General features: G+C 47.5%; 10 protein-coding genes across 10 annotated transcripts; 5 read left to right on the top strand and 5 right to left on the bottom strand.

The window, feature by feature from the left end:
* Window positions 1-460: 460 nt before the first annotated feature.
* ABOM_001629 (DJ-1/PfpI family protein) lies at window positions 461-1,135 on the top strand (the record flags this gene model as incomplete). Its single annotated transcript, XM_022528759.1, has 1 exon — window positions 461-1,135. The coding sequence occupies one exon, from the start codon at window positions 461-463 to the stop codon at window positions 1,133-1,135; it is 675 nt and encodes a 224-aa protein (XP_022393199.1).
* A 91-nt stretch (window positions 1,136-1,226) lies between these two features.
* Window positions 1,227-3,027, bottom strand: ABOM_001628 (uncharacterized protein; the record flags this gene model as incomplete). Its single annotated transcript, XM_022528758.1, has 5 exons — window positions 1,227-1,882; window positions 1,940-2,160; window positions 2,214-2,399; window positions 2,458-2,967; window positions 3,014-3,027. 5 exons carry the CDS (start codon window positions 3,025-3,027, stop codon window positions 1,227-1,229), a joined length of 1,587 nt encoding a protein of 528 aa, XP_022393232.1.
* A 2,509-nt stretch (window positions 3,028-5,536) lies between these two features.
* Window positions 5,537-6,473, top strand: ABOM_001627 (uncharacterized protein; the record flags this gene model as incomplete). Its single annotated transcript, XM_022528757.1, has 3 exons — window positions 5,537-5,576; window positions 5,638-6,169; window positions 6,236-6,473. 3 exons carry the CDS (start codon window positions 5,537-5,539, stop codon window positions 6,471-6,473), a joined length of 810 nt encoding a protein of 269 aa, XP_022393207.1.
* Window positions 6,474-8,794: 2,321 nt separating this feature from the next.
* Window positions 8,795-10,731, top strand: ABOM_001626 (FAD binding domain protein; the record flags this gene model as incomplete). The annotated part of the gene is made up of 5 exons (XM_022528756.1): window positions 8,795-8,970; window positions 9,020-9,519; window positions 9,581-10,034; window positions 10,092-10,239; window positions 10,297-10,731. 5 exons carry the CDS (start codon window positions 8,795-8,797, stop codon window positions 10,729-10,731), a joined length of 1,713 nt encoding a protein of 570 aa, XP_022393206.1.
* Window positions 10,732-12,166: 1,435 nt separating this feature from the next.
* Window positions 12,167-12,834, bottom strand: ABOM_001625 (Rieske (2Fe-2S) protein; the record flags this gene model as incomplete). The annotated part of the gene is made up of 3 exons (XM_022528755.1): window positions 12,167-12,268; window positions 12,322-12,549; window positions 12,598-12,834. 3 exons carry the CDS (start codon window positions 12,832-12,834, stop codon window positions 12,167-12,169), a joined length of 567 nt encoding a protein of 188 aa, XP_022393205.1.
* A 1,414-nt stretch (window positions 12,835-14,248) lies between these two features.
* On the bottom strand, window positions 14,249-15,571 carry ABOM_001624 (amidohydrolase; the record flags this gene model as incomplete). Its single annotated transcript, XM_022528754.1, has 1 exon — window positions 14,249-15,571. The coding sequence occupies one exon, from the start codon at window positions 15,569-15,571 to the stop codon at window positions 14,249-14,251; it is 1,323 nt and encodes a 440-aa protein (XP_022393204.1).
* Window positions 15,572-17,200: 1,629 nt separating this feature from the next.
* Window positions 17,201-18,634, bottom strand: ABOM_001623 (uncharacterized protein; the record flags this gene model as incomplete). The annotated part of the gene is made up of 1 exon (XM_022528753.1): window positions 17,201-18,634. The coding sequence occupies one exon, from the start codon at window positions 18,632-18,634 to the stop codon at window positions 17,201-17,203; it is 1,434 nt and encodes a 477-aa protein (XP_022393203.1).
* Window positions 18,635-20,253: 1,619 nt separating this feature from the next.
* Window positions 20,254-20,661, top strand: ABOM_001622 (uncharacterized protein; the record flags this gene model as incomplete). The annotated part of the gene is made up of 2 exons (XM_022528752.1): window positions 20,254-20,313; window positions 20,368-20,661. 2 exons carry the CDS (start codon window positions 20,254-20,256, stop codon window positions 20,659-20,661), a joined length of 354 nt encoding a protein of 117 aa, XP_022393202.1.
* A 1,213-nt stretch (window positions 20,662-21,874) lies between these two features.
* ABOM_001621 (uncharacterized protein) lies at window positions 21,875-22,688 on the bottom strand (the record flags this gene model as incomplete). Its single annotated transcript, XM_022528751.1, has 2 exons — window positions 21,875-22,369; window positions 22,431-22,688. 2 exons carry the CDS (start codon window positions 22,686-22,688, stop codon window positions 21,875-21,877), a joined length of 753 nt encoding a protein of 250 aa, XP_022393201.1.
* Window positions 22,689-23,980: 1,292 nt separating this feature from the next.
* ABOM_001620 (ankyrin repeat domain-containing protein) lies at window positions 23,981-24,472 on the top strand (the record flags this gene model as incomplete). The annotated part of the gene is made up of 1 exon (XM_022528750.1): window positions 23,981-24,472. One exon carries the CDS (start codon window positions 23,981-23,983, stop codon window positions 24,470-24,472), a length of 492 nt encoding a protein of 163 aa, XP_022393200.1.
* Between the last annotated feature and the right edge of the window lie 2,501 nt (window positions 24,473-26,973).

The raw sequence follows: 26,973 nt of genomic DNA, 5'->3' as shown, positions 1-26,973 counted from the left end.
TCATATTTTGCTCTATCTCGGTAAGGTGAGATAATCTTACGTGCGGAAATGGTGGTTGGAAATCGTACAACTCGGAGTTTACAACTGAACTTTACCTCTTCTAGTTCATCCATTAGCATGAATTTTACTTATTAACGTCAGTAAGCATGTGAATTCGAAACCCTAGGTCCTTACAATTTGCGCCCCTTCAAAAAATAGTAATTAGTATCATTTTTCGAGGACTCGCTCTCTGTTAGGGTTGGGCCGATCAGCTGCCAAGACCGTACTGCGGAAGGAAACGTTACGCGAGTGTATCAAGCGGAAGGAAGTTTTACCCGATGCAGTATGTATACAGCATCTATAGAACATCTATATAAACCCGCCATGAGCAGTTACTTCTCTATCCATCAACCAGCAGTCAGAAACATTCTCCAAGCTTTCCTCACTTATACTTCTCTTTGAAGACAAACAAATCTACAAAATGGCTCCTCTTCAGCTCGGTGTTGTCCTCTATGACTTCCAGCTCGTGGACGTCGCCGGTCCGGTCGACATCCTCCTCGCAGGGTCCAAAACCATGCTAAGCCACCTTAACCGCGATAAATTCGTCCCAGACGAGATGGTAGACCAGGGCATCGATATCAACTTCCACTATATTGCCCCGACGATGGACACCATATCCCTCATGAACGGCTTCAAGCTGCAACCAACCACCACCTTCGAAGAATGCCCCAAACTCGACGCAATCCTTCTCGGTGGACCTGGTCCTGAGTTCTGGAACAACATCCCCGACTCTTACCGCGAGTTCCTGCACCGCAAGGCCGAGGAGGTCCAATACTTCTTCACCACCTGCACTGGGGGCATTGTGGCTGCCAAAGCCGGCTTACTCCGCGGTAAACGTGCCACAACCAATAGCGAATTCCTTGATTACATTAAAAAGGAATGCCCCGACACCACCTGGGAAACGGCTCGCTGGGTGATCGATGGCAAATTCTGGACTGCAGGTGGTGCCTTTGCGGGAATTGATATGTTCGAGCATTGGCTTGAGGGAAGGAGGAGCGATGCTGTGACTGCTATGGCTCGGGCGAGTCTTGCGTATCAACCCAGAGATATCAATGGTAAAGAGATTTCGGGAGAGGGGTATCGTTGGACGATTTAGAGAAATGATATTGCTTGCGCATTCTCAATAGCTGATTGATATATGAATGGAGATTTTTATTCTGTGTAACATGCAGATGCTAGGAAGTGCCTCATGTGTAGCTGATGTTCCCGGGAGCACCCATCCATTCCTCGGGCGATAGCTCTGATAGAAACTCATTAGTGAACAACATCTCAAGGTCAATCTCTATGTCATCAGCAGGAACAGAGGTTTGATATGCATCCCAGAACTCTGTTCCTTGGATACCAGACAGAACAGGACATCGCTGCATGCCGCGGCGCGGTTCAGAATTGACAGTTAAGGACAGGCCTTGGTCATAGGGTGCAGCGAGAGGAAGAGGACAGAGTAGATCCAAAACAGACTTAAACAGATAGAACATGTCAGGAAACTCGCCGGGATTCCGGCCAGATTGCGAAAGTTTTTCCATACGATTTGCCAAGCATTCCAGGTATCTGGTTAGGGTCCGAGACTCTTCTCCAACTGCTGCAACAATGCCTGGTAAGCCAGCTGCAGCTGACAGAATTTCTGTTGAAACACGTATAGCTGCAATTAGACGGTCCCATTCGGCAAATGAGAACTGGTGATAGTTCGATGTAGGTACGGATATGAAGTAGTCCAAGAAGGCTCTTGCTTTGCGCATAATGGACTGAAATTTGGGAAGGTCAAATTCTAGGAGTGTCGGCTCCAGGCGGTATATGCTTGCTTCCTCTAGTAACGAAAGAGTAAGCCGTGCAACAATAATCGAAGCTGAAGCATGAAAGTATTAGATAGATAGCCCTGTGTCGTTCAGATATGAGAACGTACGGGTATTCAAGGAGGGATCTGACGTAAGCCGACTGTCTGCTGGCCACAAACGATCTGGCTTCTCAGCACCTTTGTATGCTGCTTCTATTGCCATCTGAAGCCGAATGCAAGAGTATATCATTCTACCTCGGGAGTACTCTTCCTGGGATAATCGAAGCAGATAGCCTTTTAGGTTGGAGGAAAGGGTCACCCTGTTGTCTCGTTTGCTTCCTGTTGCTATGCTAGTTCACGATTGTTAGAGACCCGAGTGGCCACTTGCTGATCTAGTACTTACACGGAGGAAAGGTAATAACAGCCAATACAGGCATTCAGAGCTTCGCTGCCACTTAATGGTGATGAACGGTCGACTTCTGTTTCTGTAATATTCTCATCATCGAACCCTAGGTCCTCCACCATGCTGATAGCAATTTGGAGATACTGGTAGGATTGAAAGCTTCGTGGGCGCAGATGCATGTTGTACCTATCGAACGCTCCTTAGTCTACCCCGCCCCGCTTGCCCTCTTCCTGGCAATGCTCACCATGCAATATAGACAAGCAACCCTTGGAGGTAGTCCAGACTCTTCTCCCCAGCGTTCACAACTCGATCAGCCAACACGGATCGAAATCTGTTATCGAGGCTCCTCAGCAGATACATGTCATCTGAGGATGCTGCAGTAAGCACAGCAAGATAAAGGAAGCGATGTTGCGCGGAGGCTATGTTATCAGGGAGAGTTACAAAGGGGAAATAGGAGCTCTTGGCTCGGAACTTGCTTAGAAGTTGATCAGCCTTCTTTTGGTCAAGCACCGGGGGTCGTAGCGCCATGTCGTCAGCTGTATGATCTAACGAAGTTCTAGATGATTGCTGTCCGGAAATATCGAACTTTGTCTCAAATATTTGACGATGGACGTCTACAACATTTTTGGGTGGCGGAGCGCTCGGCTGAGCATCAAACAACCCTGAAAGAACATCGCCTTCCTCTACTTTAGGTTCTCTTGTGTCTTTGGCTTTGTTTGCGGCGAACCGGCATTCTAATTTCAGGGTTTGGCATCTAATTGGAATTATTAGACTGTGGAGAGTTGATGACGCAGGCTTACTTTACCGTCGACATGGCATTTGTGGGGTTTCCCTAAGGCAGCGCGTCCTTTTTAGTTTGCAGTGGACACATGCCCATGAAGTCCTAGGTCTTGGGCACATATATTTGTATTCTGAATCCATGAGGGTTCCTTTCTGGATGAAGTTGTGGTAGGATGATCTGGGAAATCGGAGGTTGTGCTTATTTCTCAACAGTGGGGTCGAGACAGCTCTTGGCACTACTCGCCGTCTGATGTGTCAGCTCGGTATAAATGCAATGCGGAGCCCAGAGGGGGCCAGTGAGATTCAAGATTTATCGAGATGTTCCAGACATCATTGTGCTATGGGAGATCCTTAAACTAATGCTGACGGCCCTATGTCCGTAAATTAAGTAGCTTCAAACCAGATTCGGCAACAACGGAGGATTCTACGGCTGTTACATGGTCTCCAGGAGGATCTCTGTGAGCCGTTAGTTAGGGTATTGAAGAACACATTGACATCTATGAGTCACACACTTGCTCGCATCCATTTCATGCCAAGGTACTGCAGCAACTTGACAAAGATCTCTCGTTCTCGGGTCCATCGGCACTTGTCGACACTTGTCAAGTTAAGGGAATCCATGACCTTCATAATAAGCGCCAGCGTAGTTATTATAAACGGCGATAGAAAAGCAGGAGTATTGCAGCTTGAGGTAATAGAATTCAGTTCTCTCATTGCCATTTCTGTTAGTCGCTCTGTGCACTCAAACAGCTTTTCAGACCGCTCTTTCGAGTTTACACGGGTACTGGATTGCATTCGCTGCTCGTAGAAATAGGCGTTCTTCAGAAGCAATGCACTGATTAACAGAGCAAGCCTCAAAGGTCAATATTATTCGTTATACACACACTGGATGTCGAAGAAATGACTTACGCTAAAATCGTTGCAAGCTCGTTATGCCATGCTGCGTGGCTCGTATGATAGTTTTCAAACTTGGCCCTCGAGTATTCTAGCCTTTGGCCGAAAGCTGTGACTTGTTCTATCTGCGTCTCCTGGAGCTCTTTCGGTTTATCACGATGGAGAATTTTGTGAAGATTATAAAGAATATAAGTCGCCTCGGCCTCATCTTTGAAGTGGCCCAAGTCTACCGTCATTCTATAATCATTACAGGGTCTATAATTGCATTCATTGTGGCACGCACCTCCTATGTCAAAAGGTTCAGCTATTGGCGAAAATTCCCAAGGTAGATGCCTACCAGCCATGTCTGATACTATGCTAATATGTCTGAAATGCAGTCAGCTATGCAATTCTTTTGTAGCTCTAATCAATGTAGACGCACTTATCTATCGTGTGGATTCCCCAGATAAGGGACATGTTTTCTTCCGAGTAGGTTTCTGGCCCGGTACCTTGCAGGCTATCGGTTGCATAGGGTGACAATCTGAGAAGGCTGGCCATCCTGGCACATCCGCCAATTGTAAGATATTCTTGGTCTCCAATTACTTGTAGATGCTCATAGAGCGCTATGCAGAGGCCAGCCTGGAGTAACTCTATGGAAGGGTCGTTCAAAGAGCACAACAAGGAGTAGTGGTATTTGCAAACCTGGTAGGCCTCGGAAACCGGACTCAGTGAAGTGGGAGGACCGCCGGGGTGGGAAATTGAGTCTTCCGTGAGCAGAACAATAGCGAGGCTCAGAATTGAAAACGCCCCATGTGGTTTGAGTTCCTGTGCTGCATGAAGTCTGTTCGAAAATCTCTCTTGAGAGATAATAGGCAGAAAGCTGCATAAAGTACCCAAGTGCTTACCAGCTATATCTAGCATGGTGATATTTTTCTTTTCCAAAATCTGGGACACATTGGCGGATGCTATAACTTCCATATAGAAAGGCTGGAATAGACCAGGAGAAAGCTGCCATTTAATAGTCTTGGTGTCGTGTGTCAAGGCAGGGCTTGCAGATGCCCGCTGCTGCTTTGCAGGGTCGCATACTTGTGATTCAAGTTTTTCGAGTCGGTCAAACACATTTTCAAATTTCGTGGCAATATCTGCAGAAGGACTCTCAAGAACCCCATCGAATGCACAAGTCAATGAAAGCCTATAATTGATTAGCAAACGAATGGCGTTCGGCCAGGGTGGTCGAAATAGAATAGTACCGGGAACATCGTCCACAGATAGGCTTAGCCCGATCACACTTCTTTTTACTGGTCTTGCATTGCCTACAGGTCCGTGGAGCCGTGTGCGTGGCCATTTGAGAGCAACACTATAGAAATCTCTTCGTTTAAAGGGAGCACGCTTCCTGGCTGTTGAGGGTCGTGAGGCGCAAGAATTTGATTCCATTCAAAAGTTTATAACCCAACCGCTGGGGCTAATCGGGATTGGCGGCCGCCACCCGACGCCTCCGACCAAACTTTACTCATCATATTGGAAATCATGTTTCCATCTAGATAAACAAAGTGCTGCAGGACTTGTTATAAATATGACCCTACTTTCTTCACTTATTGGTACAATTTGAAGTCCAACAAAACAATCGGTCCACTCTTCTACTCGATAGAACAGAAATCATATTCTCAATGACAATGGATCACAAAGTCTACCTTATTACAGGTGCCAATAGAGGTGAGAGTATTCCCCCGAAATCGGTTGGCCATGGTGGTTTCGTGCTGATCTTTCAAACTAGGGATTGGTTTGGGCTTTGTAAAATTCTATCTTTCTGGTCAAGATAACGTGGTCATTGCCTGTGTCCGGCCATCTCAAATCCGAGCCATCTCTCTTCAATCTATTCCCACTGGGCCCGGGAGTCGGCTTGTTGTTATCCCAATGGAAAGTGATTCGATCTTGTCGATTGCGCAAGGTGTGCACCTGATCAAGGAAAATGGCATATCAAGAATTGATGTTGTCATTGCCAACGCAGGAATATCTCAAGCAACTTGCCCTATGTCCTCGGTCGCACTGAGCGACATTCAGCGACACATAGAGGTTAATGCGTACGGGCCTCTTTTTCTGTTTAGAGAAGTCCTTGAGCTTCTGAAAAGCTCCGATGTGCCGAAGTTCGTCTATATTTCAACGTTTGCTGCATCAACAGGTTCTGTGCAGCTTATGCCTGACGTTCCAATTGGAACGTACGGTGCAAGTAAAGCCCTCGCCAACTACTTTATGCGGAGATTGTCACTCGAGAATAAGCCAATATGTATTTTTTCGCTTGCTCCAGGGTCAGTGCCTCTTACATTGTAGTGAAGCGGCAAGCAAGGAAGGAAACGCTGACTCCCTCCTCTCAGATACGTCGCTACGGAAAGCGCTTTGGAGCACGCAAAAGATCTTATTCCTCACCAGGAAAAGCTGCAAGCGTTCCCCTTGATTTCGACTGCGGATAGTGTCTCTCAGATGGCCGGGCTTGTAAGCTTCTTCCAGCATTTGTTGACCAATTCTAATGACTGGCTGCAGATCGAGAAAGCGACCACGGAGAACACGAACGGGTGCTTCCTTAACTACACGGGGGAGGAGATTCCATGGTGACCAACTGTGGCAGCAGTTTTGCCACATGCCAAACATTAGAAATGTTTGCAAATGTGGGTCAGATACAGTGAAGTAGGGATAGGTTAGCATGGTACCTGAAATTCAGTGCCAACTGTTTCTCAACCCTCAGCCAGTTCGGATAGAATAGCGAAAAGAAATACGTTTTCGATCGTCACTTTCAGCATCGCGAATACAAGGCTCTATTCAGCATTTATGTTGGAACTTTGAGTTTGCGGATTTCTTCGGAGATCATATTTCATGGTTGTCGGTCAAGTAAATATCTATTTTCTGAACAGAGGACCTGCCCACTAGGTAAGAATACGTAGGCAAAGCGGTCAGAAACATCAGAGGCAAGCAGTAGATACTGTCAAGGAGGAATCCCGATTATTGGTCCTCTACTCTTACTAATGTATCGTTGATTTATAGCCATGGGTTCTCTAGACTGAGGGCTTCAAAATTCTATGTACACTAGTAGGCAAACATGCCTTAGTTGAAACCAGGTGAATACATAGTCCGAGTTCTCTTTTCTGTCGCCGATTGTCCATACGAGGGATAGGGTATGCTGTACGGTCACCAGGTCGAATCGCTACTAGAGTCGCTAGTTGAACCTCTTGAAAACGCGCCCTGATAAACACTCTAGTTGTGGCGCGAAGATGAATGGGACAGCAAGGGGGGAAAGGCAGTCATATCTAATAATGTATGACATAGATATGCAACTACTGTGCGATCTTCTTAAGGCCTCGCTGGGGTCTCAAAGATAGGGCGAGGGGTGTCACATGTCAATTATGCTGTTATTGGGTGGTCCATCTGAAACACTCCTTGCATATTAAGTCTTGGGTTTTATATGGTGTCGATGACATGAAGGTATCTGCTTAGAATTCAGTCTTCCCAAGCGTTGCGAGGATCGTTGTGGTACTACGGAAATATGTTCGACCATCAGCCCAAACGCTCCCTGGAATAATATTCACGAGCAGCATCTCGATGCCTGATGACTGGCTGATCTTTTTTGCGGCGTAGGTCCCAGGCATGGATAATCACAGTATGGAGAAAGTACACTCGTTTCTATGGGGGAAAAAAACATTCCGGGTGTCTCTACATACGATATTTGACAATACATTCTACAGCTCGACCTCTGTCTGTCACTAATGCAGGACTGAGAGCCACCTTTCGTTCCCCTGGGTGTCAGTGTGACTGCGGATAGAAGGATCCTATATCTACAGGATGTTGCATGCTCGGAGTTCAAACACAAGGTTTCCATGCTAATGCTTTCAGATTGTTCATTGTGGAATTCATTGTATAGTTAGGACGTGAGGCGTTATACCCGGGCCTTATCACTCATCCATCGGTAAGATTCCTTCTCGCCGAGAGCAGATCAAGGCGAGAATAAGGGGCGCTGGACGTATTGCGCGAATTTCTTTTGGACAGGCACTAGAATTCCAGATGCGTGGGGCGTGCACCATGGAAGGCTTTGGAAGCGTCTTAAATTGATTTGGGCACATTAGTGGCTACGCTAGTTCGAGATCATAACCATACCATTCGAGCGCATTTTTAGTCTGGTGCACCACTTTATATTGTTAACCGAGGATTGGCTAGGGTTCATGTTCCATCCGAGCTATCGTGGTTACTAAACCGCCATACCAATACTCCGGCATTTGGACCCCAGGAACCGGGAATTCCTAAGTTTGTGAATAGGGCCAGTAATCTTCTGGTGTCAATCAATGTCAAGAGTGAACTTAATTATATTAAATTAATCCTGCCAGGAGTAAGGAAACCTCGTTGCGTCGCAACGTGACCGGGAATTAACTGCACATCCAATCGCTGCAAGTGGAGAATAACCGGCTACGATTAGAATCTCCACAAGGTTGATAACTACATCTCATTCATGAAGCGAGTCACTAGTCTAGGCTACTTTTCTCTTAAGTACGGCCCTCGTCAGCCACAAATTTTACTTTTGCCCGTCATTCTCCCACTCCGTTCCTGTTCCATTCCAGCTATCCTTGTAACAGATTTCCCTCTCATTATCTGAAATTGCAAGGAATGAGGGACTTCGTGCCATCCACTCTTGCCACCTTGGCTGGGGCAGTTGTGGTGATGGGCGCTCAGGGTGCTAGCGTTGTCACTGCATCTCTCTCAGCCGCTGCAACCACAATTTCCCCAAGCCCACCACGCTGTTTCCTGCGGAGGCGGTACAATTAACGAATGACGTTCTTGATAATGTATCGTCAAGTATTCGGAATGCAGAGATATCATATATATTCAAATTCGGGGATCCTTACACCAACTCAACTATTCCCAAGAAGAGTTCACGAAGCTGCAAGCTGATGCCAGGCGACGATTCCTGGCCCAGCAGTCTACTCTGGGATATCTTTGATATCCTGCTGGGCAAACGCTTGATCAAGACAGTACCGCTGGCAGCATACTGCTACCCGGACTGGCCGGAGTATGATGCAGATAAGTGCGCCAATATTACCTCGCAATGGGCCGTTTCCAATCTCCAGTGAGTGATTTTTTTCCCGCAATGGAGCGTCTATCTAAACTGGTGGCAGTATGGACGACCCAGCTTCTATCATGATGCCCCTGTATGAGGGTAGAACCTGCATGGCACCTGGGTGGAATTACACCAACACTTGTGAGTTGGGTGGGTACCCAACATACGTTGTCAATGCGTCCACCGTGGCTCAAATTCAATTGGCCATCAACTTTGCACGTAACCTGCACCTTCGCCTGGTGGTAAAGAACACTGGACATGACTTCAATGGCAAGTCATCCGGTAAAGGCGCTCTGTCCATCTGGACACACTGGTTGAAAGATAAGGCGTTTTACCCTCAGTACATCGCTGCCAATGGCTATGTTGGACCTGCCATTAAATTCGGTTCTGGGGTTCAGGTCTGGGAAGCTTATGAGTATGCGAAGAGCCTCGGTGTTAGCGTCGTTGGCGGAGAAGCTGTTACTGTCGGTCTGGGAGGTGGCTACACTGCAGGTGGTGGTCACTCACCGTTGAGCAGTATGTATGGCATGGCTGCCGATCAGGTTCTTGCTATGGAAGGTATATATAGAATTCACCGCCATCATCTCCCTAGATACTTGGCTAACCGTTTGTTCCGTAGTTGTGCTGGCTGACGGGCGCTTCATCACTGCATCCTCCACCGAAAACTCCGACATTTTCTGGATGCTTCGTGGTGGTGGCGGCAGTACCATCGGAGTTGTTACTTCTCTGGTTGTTAAAGCTCTCTCAAGATTGCCAACCACCACAGTTACGTTCAACTTCACCATCAATGACGCTCCCAATGTCGATGCGTTCTGGAAGGGAGTTGAGTCCTACTTTGACAATTTCGAGGATTTTGTTAACGCCGGTACCTACGGCTACTACTATGTTGGGGCGTCCGCCATTGAAATTGGTACTGACTATGCTGGGTCAACCGACTATTACTTCCGCATGCAGTCTTTTGTTGCACCGAACATGACTATCGCTGAGACAAAGGCTCTGCTTGCTCCATGGTATGAGGTTCTTGATAGCCAGAATATCACCTATACACCATGGTACAACTATGCTGACAATTTGTTCGTCCCCTTCTTCCATTGTAATTCTTAACTTTCAGCTAACCTACAAATCGCTAGCCATGACGCTTGGGTTGTCGCGTTCCCTCAAGAATTCGCCGGAGGTGCTGCAGTCAAAACCGCCTCCCGTCTGATGCCCCGTAGCGTCTTCCAAGACGATACTCTCCGTAAACGTACATATGCCGCGCACAAAGACGCTACTGAAAAGGTATCCTACTCTTATGCCCCTTATTCCGCGGATCAAACTTCTAAAGCTACAAAATAGGGTCTCTTCATCGCCGGATTTCACATCTCCGGAACTGGTATCGCCGTCGCTCCACCCAACGACACTTCCGTCCTCCCTGCCTGGCGTGACGCTCTCGCTCATGTTATTGTCGGCATTGAATGGTCTAATAATGCCCCTTGGGAGACAGTTCATAACGCCTCGCTAGCTGTCACAAGCTGGATGGATGTCCTGCGTGACATCGCCCCCGAGTCCGGCGCTTATATGAGCGAGGCTGATCTCCTTGAACCCAACTTGCAGGAGGCCTTCTATGGAGTCAACTACCCGGCTCTATACGCACTGAAGCAGAAGTATGACCCCACTGGTCTGTTTTTTGCGCTAACTGCTGTTGGTGCGGAGGATTGGGAGGTCAGGACCATCGACCCTTTACCCTACTCTTGGAATAACAATGGACGACTTTGTCCTGTTCCCTCTTAGAGCTCTATGTAGTAGAAAAGCCTGAAGGGAGTGTTATGTTATGTATTTATGTTTGTCTATATTGGGGGGGGGGAGGCTTAGGTGATCTGCTAGTGCTGCTTGATCGTATGATAATTCAGGCCCGGTCCTCCAAACTTCTCGGACAGTCGCTGGGGGCACATACTCTAGAGTATGACATCTTTACATAAGAGGTTGTAAACCTCCCCTTAAAATGAGTCCAATTTTGTCTTCAAAAGTTCGTCAACTCCCTGTGGAAACCCCGGCAAATGGGAGGTCAGAAGTGCCATGGTCATCCGTGTCCTGTGTAGGGCACAGGGTCCCTCGAGTTTGAAATATTTTTTGTGCAAGAAATTTGGGATTGAATTTAAGTCTGGTTTTCTTATGTTGATTTGATATGTCTCAACAAAGAAAAGATTTAATGTTAATGTCCACCACATTTTATGCCTGCAAGCAATTAGCTGTATTTATATATAACTGTGCTTTATTTTACCAGGGTTACAGCGTTTTTCACTTTCGCGGAAATTTTCAAGTTGCGGATCATAGTCAAATCAACATATTATTCTAAACTGACCAGAACCTATCATGAATCACAATTCTTTATAAATACGATACTACGGCGACAGTACTGTTCCTGGTGCGAAGAGCAGAGTGGTAATTGAACTATAAGTGTATAGTGCTATATAGTACTTTGAAAGCGAAAAACTGGTACATACGACCACAGGGTGTGGAGAACAGGGCTTCCCGTCCGCTCAGCCGTACTTAAGCCACACGCCGGGAGGTTAGTAGTTGGGTGGGTGACCACCAGCGAATCCCTCCTGTTGTATGTTTTTAATTTTTATTTTATTTTAAAATAAAGTATTGTTGTTATTTATCCGTTGTTTTCCGCCGTTTATTATACCAAGGAATCCTCAGATGATAGAAAGGAAATCATATAATATATTAGGGATATATATAAAGAAGAGCGAGAACATCCTCAAAGCATACTTCGGACAGACCTCACAAACCCACCAAAATTGCCACCTCTGCACTGCGCTTATACCTATATAACCTTGTAGTTTTGGGGCCGTAGGAAATATCGCAACTGAACGTGCTCATGCCCCTTTGCCTGAAAAAACCATTTCTCCAGATTGACAGACACAGCACTGCTACATACGGTCACTCGCACACCAGGAAAACAACGCCAGCTGCATGCCTCCGGCCAGGCAGCGACTAGCATAAATGTTTGCGCAGCAATTACGATCACATGTTGTAACCAGATCTGGATACAAGGCTAGTGTCCTGTGGCAAAGTGGCCTTGACAACCAGACATGCATCACGTACGCCTTCGCACAAGGACGAGCCACAGTTGCCTTTTGCATACGATGGAACATAACGTCGCAATTCCTAGTGCCATTCACAACAGAGAAAGGAATGCGATCTGGCCTACACCATAGTCTCACTTCTTGGAGACGCCGGTGTTGCTCTGTGGTACGGGCGTCTCCAGGTCGATCTGGGTTGGGAGTCGAATTGTTTGTGCGCAGTTATTGAAGATAAACAGCTATTCAAGAGAATCGAGTCATCGGCTTAGCCGATTCGCTGCTTCCGCCTCACCCACACCTCCTTGTCGGTGCTGTCGGAAGATTCGTCCTTTGCCTGAGGGTCACGTAATTGCACTTCCCATATTTTCAGCTTGTAGTTGCCACGGTCTCCCTGTCCAGAAAAGAGATCAAAGGACCAGCCATGTTTGGGACATGTGAGTCCCGCACTCAGGGTGATGCCAAAGTCTTCAATGTCAAAGAGGGTGCCCTGTGAAAGTGGGAACGATGAATGGGGGCATTGCTGGGGAGGGTCAGTTTGGGGTATAGACTCTGTCTTTGCCTCACTTACATGGTCAACAGCATGGATCTTCCCCTTGTATCTGAAGATAAGTACTTGCTCCCTCAAGTCCCCTGGTAGGTCAATCTCTGCTTCGACTGGAGGGCCGACGTTTGTCTTCGGGATATTGAAGGCTTTGCAACTTGGGGCAATCTGAGAGCACTCTTTGTCCAATTCAAGGTCGGGGAATTCGGAAACAAATCCGACCCGGTGCCAGGCTGCTTGGGACCGTTGTACGAAGGGATTCATTGCGGGTCTAGTAAAAGGAGGCTCGCTTGTTGTGTTGGCGACCTCGGAAAGCGCAAGCCTGGCTGATTGTTATCGGAAAAGATAACACCGTGCACGTGACAGGTTATGCCCTGCATAACCTTGGGCACCATCGCGAAATCCTATGGTTGATAAGCGTTTAGGCACGGTATTATCGGGGTTATAATTTTACCCGGGTCAGGTCTGATCCTATGCCTCATTGCCTCGGCCCTACTCCGTAGATAACTTGAAGCGGGACCCATCAACCCACCACATATGTCTTAAAGAAACACTTAAGTGAAGGTAAAAATAGAAACCACGGTAAACCGGAGAGCGCACAGCTCTTATGTAACACTGCATGAACATACTTTCGAGCTAGCGCATGTCATAAGATAAACTCTAGGTACGTGGGAATCGCTTGTATGTACAATAGACTTTTTAACATTAAGCAGCCAGGCAACGTTTGTATGAACTATGTACATACCGTATTTTAATGATTAATATTACTAAGGACGCATGGACTGTTCTCCATCATAACCTCGATATTTTTAATTTTGCGGAGTAATCGCTCATTCTCGATAAAGAGACTACAGCGACACATCCGTCTGGCTCTCTAACACAGCTGTGAACAATTCAATTAAGTTTGGTAAGGGTGGTAAGGTAAGCACAGGGAAATAGTTGTGGATTGATAATGGCTATGATGAGGCACAGGAACACTTACGTGCGAAGAGTGTTCATGGCCTCTCCCGGTCCTCTGGAACACCTCTTGCTTCTGTTACAGTTGGTCCAGACAAGAATCCAACACCACCTGTAGGCCGCGATCCATTCCGAGATTACTCGGAATTGTCTCTCCACCAGGTTATTTCCAACCCTGGAGATGATACATACAGCACTTGCTTGATCCAAGTGGGGTTTGCTTAAACTCAGGTTCCTCTGCTATGCTTGACACCCCTCACTTTGCTGATGATGTCCTCCTGGCTGGTCAAATTGTCTAAATATTGGTCGTTCAAAAGTCCAAGAACCGAAGAGAGATTTCTAATAGCTGAAGAAGGCCGGCAATTTTGGCGGCCCGCTGACAGGTGTCCTGGAGGGCATGGATGTGATTACTAGTTTGCATCGAACTACTGTCACCTGGTCCACACTATCAGCCTAAAATCGAAGTATATACGACAAAAAAAATAAAAAACAAATAAAAATAAAATAAATATGAGCAGGAAAACGGAAGGGAGAATATTTGGTAAGAATGTCGTTTGGAGTCACCAGCTACTAGTATGTTTGGATGGCTTGAACTGAGCCTCAGTATTGCGAAAGAATATACGTAGTGGCTGCGACTAGCAAAGAAAAGCCCCAGCACTGAAGTCTCAACCAACAGAAATAACTTCATCAAACATCTATCTGAATTCCTGATATCGATCCATTAAGCATAGACAGCTTGAGAGGGTACAATGTGTTTATGGATATGACCATTAATAACAATTGCATGCAATCTCTCCTGTTTCTGCAAGATCTCCAGATCGGACAGAGGGTCTCCATCCACCAGAATCACATCCGCATAGTACCCTGGTGCCACCTTGCCCAATGCCTCTGGGTAGCCCATCATATCCCCTCCCCACGCAGTTGCAGCAATGATGCTCTCCATTGGACTATAGCCAAACAAGTCCACCAGATGTTTCAGATCTCTGGCGTACGTCCCGTGGGGAGCCCAGGCAAAGCCATAGTCACCGCCGGGCATGACGCGAATTCCCCGCTTGTGCATCTCTTGCATCGCCTTGCAGGCTGTGTCCACCTCGTACTTCAAACCTTTCTTTGCTGCGTCTTCCGCGGTCATACCGTACGGAGTTGCCTCGCCAGTGCATGTGGTATAGAAGAAGTTCAGAGCTGGAGCGACCCAAACATGTTCCTTCCTTTGCTCGAGCATGTCCATTCCTTCTTCGTCGATGAAACTGGCGTGATAAATAACGTCAACCCCAGCTTCGAGGGCAAACTTGACAGACTGAGCACTTCTCGCGTGTGCACAGACACGTTTACCCCGGTTATGGGCCTCGTCTACTGCAGCAACTGTTTCTTCCAGAGTGAAATACGTTTCCGTGCTCGGCATTGTTGGGTGGATGTCATCACCACTCATGCTCAGCTTGATGTTGTCCGCCCCGAGCATGATAAACTCCCGAACTTGCTTCCGCATCTCGTGCGGCCCGTCTGCATTGCGCGAGATACCGGGTACAATTGCTCCCCCGGTGGTTGTAATCTCCGGTGCGTTCGCCAGGGTGCGTGGACCTGGAATCATACCGGACTTTATGGCACCTTTGATAGCGATGTCGAGCCGAGGTTGAGCTGATGCTGCGCCAAAACACATCGTATACCCGCAGTCGAGGTAGGTCTTGGCCGAATGAGCTGTCGATAGGACATGTTCTTCGAGTGGCGCGCTGGTAAGCCCGTCCAAAGTAGGTGAATTATTAAAGCTGAGATGTGTATGGGCATCCATCAAGCCAGACATTAGCGTTTTCTTGCCTTCGCCGTCTATCACCAACGCACCGCGGGCGGCTGCGTCGCTGACATTGCCCACGGTGGTGATACGTTCTCCTTCGATTAATACGTTCCCATCGTAAGGAGCCCGCCCGGTGGAGTCTAGAATACGGACATTTTTGAACAGGATCTTTGACAGATCTCCTGGTTTGTGGTTGTCAATGGTGATATCGGCAGGCGTCGGCCGGTAGGGTTGGTCAACCACAATGGATCCCATGGCTATAAGATATTTTGTCTGAAGAAGAACGGTAAAGCCTTTGTAGCACCCAGGTAGGGTGAGATTTATTTGATTGTCACATCGAATTTTGATTACACATCGTTGCAGGGATCAGGCGGGGCTGCATTTAGTTGCATGGACCGACCTCGCGAATTGTGCGTGAGGATCTCCACAGTGCCTGGCACTGCCTATGATATTAAAACGATTTGTAAAATTACTTCTCAGGCTTCCCTTTCAAAAACAGCCATGTGTTGTGTTTTGCGCCATGAGCATGCTTGATTTGCTGACAGCTTGGCTGGGCCCTAGGGGCTTTATCTCTATTCTGCCTGGTTAGAACTGCCCGAAAAATGAGGGATCGGCATCAGGCATCAGGAAAAATATGTTTCTGCCATAATAACACTCCGTGGCTCTTAGAATCCCGTAGTCCTTTGGCACCCAAGCTATATTTTGCCGGAAGTGAAGTGGATTCTGTTCCGGTTAGCTGGCAGCTCAGTTCGCTTCACCATCGCGTTACTGGGGGTGGATTAGGGTTTCAGGGTGAATACGATATATAAAGCAATAATAATTCTTAAATAAAAGGGTCTTTTAGTATTATACAACTAAAGAAATTACGTCCTTCCCTAGAACACAAATATCACTAAGCTATAGTCGCTGCACTTAAGTATCTATGCCTCTTCATATCCTGTACTTCCTAGTACTTATCTTCCTCTTTCTTATTTTTCCCTATCCTGGATATTAGCATCATGAAGTCTCTAGATATTGTCGTTGAAATTCTGTTCTCCGAAAGCTATGATAGCCTGGTCCGTGACACCTCACAATGGCTACGGTCTAGTGGTCAGGTCAAACTAGTGATCATTGCTGAAATAGAGGGGTCCAAGCATTGGTGCGACATGGATCAGCAAATGGAGCAGTTTAAATACACTCGCGACTAGTCTGTCGCCAAATGCGGAGCTGAGATGTTGTAAGAGATCCACGACATTGGAAGTATAGCAGATGAGATTCAGGATTCCTCGCCCGCATGCAGAGGAGAAACCATAAGTTTAACCTTCAAGATTCCACATTCTGGACCATATTCCTAGTTACGCCATCGTGCCTCAGAGGCCTCTCCAACTACGACAGATATGCTTAGTGAGGTTATCCCACGACAGCTTCCATAGCAACTCACGTCTGAGCGAAACAAATCCATCGGGATGGTGTTTGATATGACGGTAAATGCTCGATGGCGGAGAGATAGCTCACGGTACTATGGTGAACTGCATGAAGACGTATAAGTGGGGGGAAGCGCTGAACTATTGCACCGTCTCTAAGCTCACCAAGGTCGATGAGCAAGCCGTCCGAATGATATAGCTGTTCAATATAGATTAGCAGAGAATATAAAGAATATTGTTAGAGATGTTTCTAGGCCCTTAGTTTGCCTTGTTGGTCCCTTTTCTCCCGACAAGATGCAATGTGACTCTGATCTAAGCATGGCCTCGCGCACAACTCGATTATGGCAATGACCTAATTACCCTCTATATGCTGTGGAAGTCTCTATCTAGAATGGACTCGTATACGCTTGCTTCAAACGCAGACTGAACAGGTAGAATTGAAAGAAAAGAGCGAGTGTGAATTGCCTGACCGTAGCAAGTGTCAAACTGAAGGAGGATCCAAAGCCCACAAGCCTGTACCAAGATCATCTACCACGATATTGAATTCAATCCCGGCTTTGTTAGCAACCTCTCGCAGCCGGTCTTCCTGGTCGTGTCTGAGATGGGTATAATTCTGATCCCAGAGACGTAACGTGATGCGCTTCAGAGACGGCGTATGCGCCTTCCACTTTCCATCTTGGAGATAGGACTCCAGCAACAGGATCGCCCGGTCTTCTGTCCATTCGAAATCATAAAAGCCCCGTAAATCGTCTCGCAGGCATAGGTGGGAGAGTGATTCGGGCAAAAGAGGCCCAAGATCGGGTAACTCATCAGAATACCACCCTAATAGCATGGCCGAGGGAATCTCGGCCTCTTGAAGATTTGTGAAGCGAGTAAAGAATTGCTGAAATGGTTCGAAGGCTCCACCATCCGCCTCATTCCACTCGCGATCACCTAGATTAGAGGGGTAATATTCCACTCCGAGGGAGAGTTTCTCTAACGTCCGGCGGACCGCCTGCAGTGCCTGCGCGAAGATGGGAGAGTCATCTAAAATCGGCTCACCTCTCCAGGCAAAGGCGAGTGCAACGTGGAGACTTTTGAGATTCGGCGCTCGCGAAAGAAGATAGTCCATGTGATGTTCCGTAGCAGTGCTTCTGGCTACAATGAGTGTTTCCAGATTGCTAAGGTCAAGGTCCGGCTTGATTTCCTGGAGGCCTTCAATATCACGCAGCCAGATATTCAGATGACGCAGGGCGGGCAGACAGAACCAGGCCATAAATTGGCGTGGGTTGTAAGGAGGATATCCATCGGGTACCTCGTCGTCGTCTGGCCGCTCGTCCTCAGCGATCGGGACATTTGCACCGTACTCGACCGTTTCAAGCCGATCAAACGTTGAAAACACTCCGGTAGGGTACAATAAAGCCTGCTTTAGCATAACACCTGGATATCCGTCCCACCAGACGAACGAATAATCCAGGCGCAGCGACTTGATGTTTGGTAGCTGCGATAGGAACACGGTGGCCAACGCATAGATGTTTCCGCCGTAGATAGCTATATGCCAATGATTGAGGTTTGAAAACCCGGCTCGTCGCACCAGATCCATCGCCTGGTCGGTCAAGCCTTCGAATTCGTGCCTCTCGCTTTCCCAGTCCACCGGGTCCTTATCTTTCCACGGGTAGCTGGACCCCATCATGCTCACATGCTGGACATATGATGCGTATTCGGGATCCTTAAAGATGATCTGCAGCAGCTGCAGCACCTGCCGTCGGGGTCGGTTAGTCCAGTCTATCCGGAGGTCCCGCAAAACGAAGGGCGTGGATGACGCCTGCAGGTCGGCGCAGCTGGCCGCCAAGGACAAGGCATCATCCAAGGCAAGATGATCCAGGATACCCACTAAGCAGTCCTGGGGCAGCTGGGAAAATGGGCTGTGAACCATTAGCTACATGCACATGCACAAGGATCGAGATATTCCACCGATTGCGCTGCGATGATGGGCAACTGGCATCCATCGTGAACGGTCGCACTGAGAGTGGACGGACCAAGCCGGATAAAAACAATAATACTGATGGTGATGATGATGATGATGCTCCCTTGACAGAAACCCGAGAAGTTTTCCAGGCGACGCCCAAACAGCCACTAGTCGTGGGGCCGAATTGTGGACCGCGTAGGGGGACGATACGAGGGCCTTAAAGGCATGAAGAGGATGGAGTTAGAGAGGAAATGAGAGAGATTGGGGGCGGTGCTGGATTTTATCTTTCCATTTTTATATAAGATCATCATATGGCCAGTTAGGGTTTCCCGCTCTTTTTCTCCTATGGTTTCCTAGTCGTGTGTTACAGTTCTGTAAATAGGCAACGACAATGTAGTCGCCCGGCACTCTGAGCTGCTCCTCGAGCGATCCTGGGCACCCCAATTGTTGATGCAATATATGGTTGGAATGTATAGAGGATGAAGACACTGTTATTTGACTGCTTGTCTGTAGGATTGAGGTTCAACAGAGACCGCGGTTATTTAGTCATCTCTTTCTACCTGAAGTATCATATGTTGTCTCAGGCATTATTATACTTCTCTGAATAAAGAGAAAACTGTGCAGCATAGTTCTGTAAAAGCGGTTCTTCTGAATAATAAGATATACTGCGCCCAAAGAGACTCCGGTAATTCTATCAGTTCTTATCATTATTCCTATCTCGATCAAAAAATCTGGAAACTAGAAGTCTATATATTTGACAAGAAAAGAATATAGATGTATAATAGATTAACACCCGTGTCATAAATCCAGATTATCGAGTCTGGTCAGCTTCAATGCTTGATTACATTACTCGAGGAGCTAGTATTGGGGATGTAGGAATGGAAGTTGGGATATAAGATAGGGATTAGAGTTGAGACCCAAGATAGCCAGCCTGGCCATTCAGTATAGCCAATAGAGGATTAGCTCGCAGTAGCTTCACAAACGTTAATTAAAGTTGACTCTCTGGGAAGCGTATTAGGTGCGGTTCATGCGCCGAGTGAATATCTATAGAGCATGATACCAGAGTACCAAAGTTGACTTGGTATTGAATAGTGGAATATATAGGCAAGGAAAAGCTGACGATAGATAGATATCCTTGATGCACACTTGGGAACACTCGACTAAACTGCAACGGCTAAACTTACACTTTGCCAGTCTCCTGACTGAACCTCACCACACTGGATTATTTGCGTTCTTAGCAACTTAAGCATTCATAATAGCTGTAGAACTGCTGCGTTATCACGTAAATGGCCAATCTACAGACCTTGGCAAGACACTCTTTGGATTTGAGAAGGTTGATATCAATCAGCCAGTCGCAAAATCAACGTTCGATCCCGCCCCGACAATCGTAAAATATACCCACACCTGCCAACACCCTGAAATGAACATGGTAAAAAGCGTCTAAAAATATTAGACTGGCCAGTGGCAGGACCGACGGTCAGATTGAACTCCCCGACACTGCACCGTTGGTATATCCCGATTTAGATTGCGCTGCAGCACGGGCGGTGGAGGACAAGGGAGAGGAGGCTGAGGGGACTCGAGAGAGGATGAAAAGCGCAGGAAGTTGGGTGAAGGATTACTTCGATAGAAAGGCACAAACCTCATATGTGAGTACTACTTTATTGATCTTTGTCGACCCTAACTTCGCTAACTGGAACCAGAAAGCGAAAAACCCAGGGTCCTCTCTAGCCGGTCCGGAGTCAGGACGCAAGGGGTTTGTTTCACGCTACAACGACCCGAGTCACCCAGTGAATAATGGACAGCTTACCTCGGTGCTCACTGGGGGCCTGCTGGGAAGCAAGCTGGGCCTAATTGAATGGGCTACGAATTCCATCAGGGAATCACAAGAAGCCAAGGGGAATGCCCGTGATGAACCTCCAAGTGAACCGTTTAAAGAAAAGTGGCAGCGATGTCAGTGTAAGAAGAAGCCCGGCCTGGCTAAGAAGGTTTTGTAGCAGGATGTGCTCTACTTGCTTATTGGCAACATGCCCACCGAGGAAGAGCTGCAGCAATCCATTGCTCAGCTAGAACATCTCATGCAGCAGACTAGGCAGAGTGTACCACATCAAGCATCCGGCTGACTTTAACTGTGAATTAATATAGTGTAACATACAAATTTCACATTGTTCATTAATAATACGTTATGGCTTAGGGCTTTGCCTAGGTATCGGAGCATGTATGTTGGTATTCAGCTGATGTACTGTGGGCTTGATAGAATTGTGGCTCCTGCTTTGGTCACTCTTCAAACCTGAAATCCTCTCTATACTAGTTAAAGTCTAAGATTACTACTATGAAGATATGGAAGATGGATATTCTATGAGGGAATCTTGAATGTTAGTCTCCGTATGGTTTCCCTCTTCTCTACGCGAACCAGGCAGGTATATAGACACCTTCGGTTACCTTGGATCTCCTTCATAAGCTGTTTCAGATGCAAAGAAATCTGCCGAGATATGTACTTCCTGATGCCTTGTCGTCCACTGAGATCGAGGGTCTGGTCTTCATAAAAAGCTATACTGATAGCTCTTCGTTAGAGCCTAGCTTATCATATACACTCACTAATTCGGATGATAAAACCAAGTTGAGCTAGTAAGAGTGCAATGTAACTATCGAGTCGTGATAGTGATTGGTTGCGAGGAACTAGAATGAGCATCTGTTGTCCATTAAGCATGTATGTACCTTGCTGAAAAGATGTACCAGGCATTTGCGATGTCCTTCACCCTGGCCGAGATCCTTTGCCAGATCATCATGAATCCCATCGGCTTTTAATGCTCCTATCGTCGACGGGTCAAAGGAAAGATAGCTGATGCCGCTTTCCCAATACTGTGACCATTATATGATCCCGGAATCTCTACCGCAATCGGTATCTCGGTCAAGGAACAACTGCGACAGAGATACTCTTCGAGACAAACACACTTCCATCGCGATTGTTTGGCTGACGCGGAGGTTGCGTCGGAGATACGCTCAGTGTCCGTCTTAGCCGGTGAACTTGGCCCAATATCCCAGGCATGTGAGCATGTAGGCACGGCAGGTGTGAATTCCTCAGTCGCAGCCTGGTCATGACCTCTGTTGTTCGCATCATTGCCCAATCCGGGTCTTGCGAAAGCGATGCAGGAATAAAAGTGAACAAATAAATAAACACACAATGTTCTGTCTGATCGCACTCTCAGATCAGTCAGCCAGAAGAGGCCGCGGAGAGGTCGCAAAGTCATCCAAGTCCTGTTGGGCTTCTGGGGAGCCAACGTCCATGAGCGGAGTTATTTCATCCGAAGGCCCCTGTGAGGAAGCAACAGCCTCATCTAAATACCCCGGTCTTCTCGGAGATCCCATATCGAGTAGGGTAGCCATTTCCTCCGAAGTCGTTTGGTCAGCATAATTCGAGGCCGTCTCCTGAAGATGACACCACCTCACGAACCAATCGGCGTACGCATCTTGGGCAGCATTTGTCGCGTAGGTTTCATTTACCACCAGAACAACCTTCCTTACGCCATTCACATCGATCTCCTGTTCTGAAAGGGCGCCGAAACGAGTCGCATATCGGGGTAGGGTGGTGGCTTTTCCATAACCAGCTTCGAGGGCTGACATCAGTAGCTCCTCTTCCGCTAGATATTGCTCCTGTTGCCAAAGGCGTTCTTTTCGAGCGATGTCGACCAATATACGACAAGCCTATGCAGAGTTAATCTTTCAGCGTGAGATTCTCCCCTCGATGATTCCGTGCGGAACGTACCTGGACTAACAACGCGACAGCACAGATGAAAAGTACCGCACAACAGAGGGTCAAAATACACTTATCATAGGTTGACAGTATTCTATGCGAGCTTGACAGAAATCCATCGTCGTCCCATTTATCGTGCATCCTTCCATGGTCCGCCGTCGCACACGCCACATTGGAGAAGGACAAGAAAGCCAAGAATCGGACAAGCTTTGGAGTGTGAAGGTTCGTCGGCCCACTGAAGCCGAGCACACGGACCTTAAACAAACCCATCTATGACCTGAGATTCTCACGTATTTGAGACTATTAATCATGCCGATTGTGCAGGAGTATCGGGAGGGGTAACAGGGAGCAGTCAAAAGAATTTTTCTTACTCGTGGTACTCTTCTTTGAACCCCGCGCTAAGAATCCCAGTCGGTAATCTTTCCCAGTAAAGAATATCTAGCGGACTTTTGTCGCCATCCTCCGTCGGAACGGCGAGAACTCCTTCGGGTTAAATCGTAATAAGTCCTCATTGACAGAGAAGAAATGCAGATCGGAGAGCCAGTCAGACAGCTCAGGAGCACCCATGTGCGAAGACTGACTGGTTGGTGCCCCACCGGGCATGCGCAGCCACTCGCGCATTAGGGTTCATTTTAAACTCGCTGTTCGGAACCTCGCTTGGCTTAAGATTTCACTATCGTCGGTAAGGCTATCTGATAAGTCAAGACGAGCCGGTAGACTTGTCTAGCTTCCCTCTAGGCTGTCTCCTGTAAGCATAAACATCGAGAACGAATTGTTATCCCGTGGAGATAGACTTGGTATCATTCATGGCCGTTTACTACTCCCCAGACCCTCTGCGGAGTCTGGAGATGACCGGAGTTCTGGAGAAGGGGTACTCCGGAGTTTACCCATCACTCCAGTCTAGGACTCTGTCGGCTAAGTACGTAGAGTCTTGACTGTGCTGGACACTCTGGACACCGTTGGCCCGCTCCGTCTCCACTTTCCGGCCCATCGTTCCAAATCGACCCATACTAACGTAAACTTAGCTCACCACGAAAAGCAGCTAAACTAGCTCGACCTCGACACGAAAGCCAAGCAGAGCGAATCAGATGGCCACGTGCACGGTTCGACTGCGACTGACTGACTCGACCGTCAACCCATCCAACTCGTCTCTCATGCACCGTGAGTGGATACCCCAGAAGTCCCGTAGAGCTCGGGACTGATTCCATGGACTCCGAGATCAGGTTTAGTCCAAGAATGGCAAGTGGGCATGTGCTGGACTTTGAACACAGCAACCAGAACCCTGGCATCGGGGGGAAATTCGTCCGTTTCTGTAGGGGTGTCAAAGGCGACAGGTGTATGCGTCGGCTACTCAAGGTATACCCTCCCTGGTCCCATAATAGGAGTACGAGGTGGTAACTGCAGCTAGCCACAAGCTCTTTAACCTTGTTCCTCGTTGAAATAAAAAGGGAAGAATGTCCTGCTGGATCAATGCAAACTGAAATATTCGCCTCTTCCAAGCTCGCCTACAGCTAAAATCCCATTTTAACTCGTTGCCTTTCTTTCATTCGCCGTCTCTAGCCATGGCTGTCAACAACGCTTTTCTCTATGCCGCCACCATCGGTGATGCAACCACAATTGAGAATGAATATCTCAGAAATAAAGCAATCCTTACTGCCAAGGATGCCAATGGTCGGACAGCCCTCCACCTAGCAGCACTCCACCAAGATGTGAAGGTCGTCGAACTACTACTAAACTATGGGATCGAGCCATCAACGGCCGACAACCGGGGCCAAGCCGCATTACACATCGCAGCCGAGCTATCCTCTCTCCCCGTTGTCGAGCTGCTCCTTAAGAGAGGTGCTAATTGGTCGATCCGAGACCATGACGGCAATACGCCACTCTCCTACGCCTACCAGCAGTACTCCCTGGACGTCCTGAGCTGTTTCCTACAGTACACACCGGCCTATCCCACCGAAGTTCCCTGTGGCCTGACTCCAGAAATCGTTCTTCGATCCTCCGCGAACAGGAAATGGACTGCTCTCCAGATAGGCGTCAACGCGCACGGCCGCTAGGTTTTGTGGAGCTATTCGGTAAGTGGGAATCGGCGGACTTCTGAAACCGCTCCACTAACAAATGTCCCAGAGCCATTTGAAAGCAAAATAACATCCTTCGGAAACTGAATATTTCCGACCAGCAAGTGACGATCAACTCACCGGACGACCGAAATTATCGCTCCGTTTAACTGAGCGCTCAACCACCATGAAAACTTCGGCCTGTACGAGAACGTCGAACGGACGGGTATACCGTGTTCAAAGAGGACCGATTCCACGAAGAGACCCTTCGACAAGAACGTGGAGAACATCATGATCGGTCGGATCCAATGGTCTGCCTCAAGACTCTATTCTACTCATGGGGCAGAACCTCGTCTACAATCACTTTTCAAGACGACATGTGATCAGGGATGGTTGACAAGACGGACAGTGATAACGGGAGATTTATGTATGTTGTCGTCTATCATTATCTCGGCGTTGAGGATTTTTGTCGGGGGGGGAACTCGCTTCAATTATGTTGTGGGTACGGTGGGGACTCATCTCGGGGAGATACGATTTTTGGTGGTTTTTAGGTATAAGCAAAGCAGTCCTATTGGGCCAGACTTAAATAGTTTCATTACCTTCGCCATATTACAAGCATTTTAGCCAATCAAACCTTGCCCAGCAACAGCCTAAATTCGCTAGAGTTGAACATTCGAGGCTTCGAAACCGCGCCAAGCATCGGAACAACAGACAAGATATTTACTGATATAACTATATTCGTTTATTGTCTAGAAACGAATCATGAGTGAAAAATGATATGCTGTAATTCAATGCACGCTGTTGTCCACAGGACCACAGGTGTTAAGTAAGCTCCAACCAGCATGAGCATTGACCCATTAGGGCATGATCATCATAATCGCAGGGGCAGCACACATTGCTCGAAAAGCGATACCAGAAGAGTGAGCAATGGGCAAATACTGCCTATAGTCGCGTAGCTGGAGTGAGTTTATAACAGATGGAATCACGAGCGAGCTACGATTGATACTCTAATACTATAATTACTATACTAAGTTATTAACCGCTTAGCTCGGCCACTAAGACCTAGTATATATCCTTCTCTAGATTCGGTTCTCCAATACGGACAAGGCTGCCCGTCTCCACATAATATGTCTATCATGCTATGAAGCTTAAGTTATTTAAGTTTTGTCTTTCCTTTTTAAGTGTCGGACAGCAAGCCTTGCAAGCATTGCTGGCCCACAGCTTATCGCGCACAGACTTGTGCATCCATGGTGCTGGTGTCATTATCACCGCGCTAAAATATCAGTCAAATAGGATATACTATCGACATTAACGTTTCACTTGCAAGCTCTTCCACCAGTTTCTCCACTGACAGAGTTACGGGAAGGTGGTGCGTGGCCTGTGAAATCAGGCAATGGTCTAAATTGCCTTACTGAACCAAGACTCGAGCCCTAAGTTCGTGACACTTTAAATCTTAATAGCCCCCACAGACATACGAAGAAAATGCGGGGACACTCGGGAGATAAATTATACTTCAAGGATTTAAGGTCCGGGGCCACCAAAGTCAAAGAAATAACAGATCCACTTCAACCTCCCTAGTACTTTGGTCTATCTACTATAGCGCACTCCCCGGCGCACAGGGACTGCTGGCCGGCATTTAGTCTGTCTAGAAAAGCAACCTTGCCGTATATGACAAAGGGTGGTGTAAAGCTCCGAGAATAAAAGGTCCCGTCCTAACGCGAAGCTCTCCGTTCATTCCAGATGCTTAGGCTCCTCTCAACCACATCAAAGTAACTTCTACGATGCCTTAAATAGACCCTCGCATTCTTCCATTGCACCAATCCTACGTAGTCTCTGCTCCGAAACCATTCAGAATAGTTCCACGTTCCAAATTCCGTCGTTTTTCCCTCCTCACAGTTTTCATTTAACATGGAACAAATCACCAGGTTGACGGTACTAATTGAGAACAAGTTACCCTTCCGCATACTTTGAACATTATTCAAAGTAGCCCACTTCTCGAGGCTCATACTCTGCTCCGTCACTATCTTCTAGTTCAACAGATGCGCTCGCAAGTGATCCGGCAGACATAAACCACTATCAATTCCTGTTGCGGCTGACCAAAGGGCATCCTTGATTTCAGCTTCATGTCGCCAGATCTCCACATCTATTTACTGTCAGTTAGATTCTACCAATCGACAAAATACACGAATAGCCCAAAAAAAGTGCTTAGAATGCCTCGGAAAACCCATGAAATCCGCCCCAAGACTGCCATGAACCCGCTCGGGGAACCGAAATTAACGAAATGCAGTTTTACAGTATAGTTACTGCTAGGTTTGCCACTTGCCTATTCGCTTTCAACACGGACATCGGCGCTTTCCAATGACAAAGAGCCTACGGGCTGGGAGCCTGTTTTATCAATGGACTCTTTTTCATCGACCCTTCCCCAAACCTTCTGCGGATGTCGGCTAAACCTCGTGCCAAGAGTTTGTGGAGATTTATTCGGAATTTCCAATATCGCCGCT

This window comes from Aspergillus bombycis, assembly GCF_001792695.1.
Source record: "Aspergillus bombycis strain NRRL26010 chromosome Unknown contig00008, whole genome shotgun sequence".
Classification (NCBI taxonomy): Eukaryota; Fungi; Ascomycota; class Eurotiomycetes; order Eurotiales; family Aspergillaceae; genus Aspergillus; species Aspergillus bombycis.
This window is presented reverse-complemented; position numbering and strand designations above follow the sequence as displayed.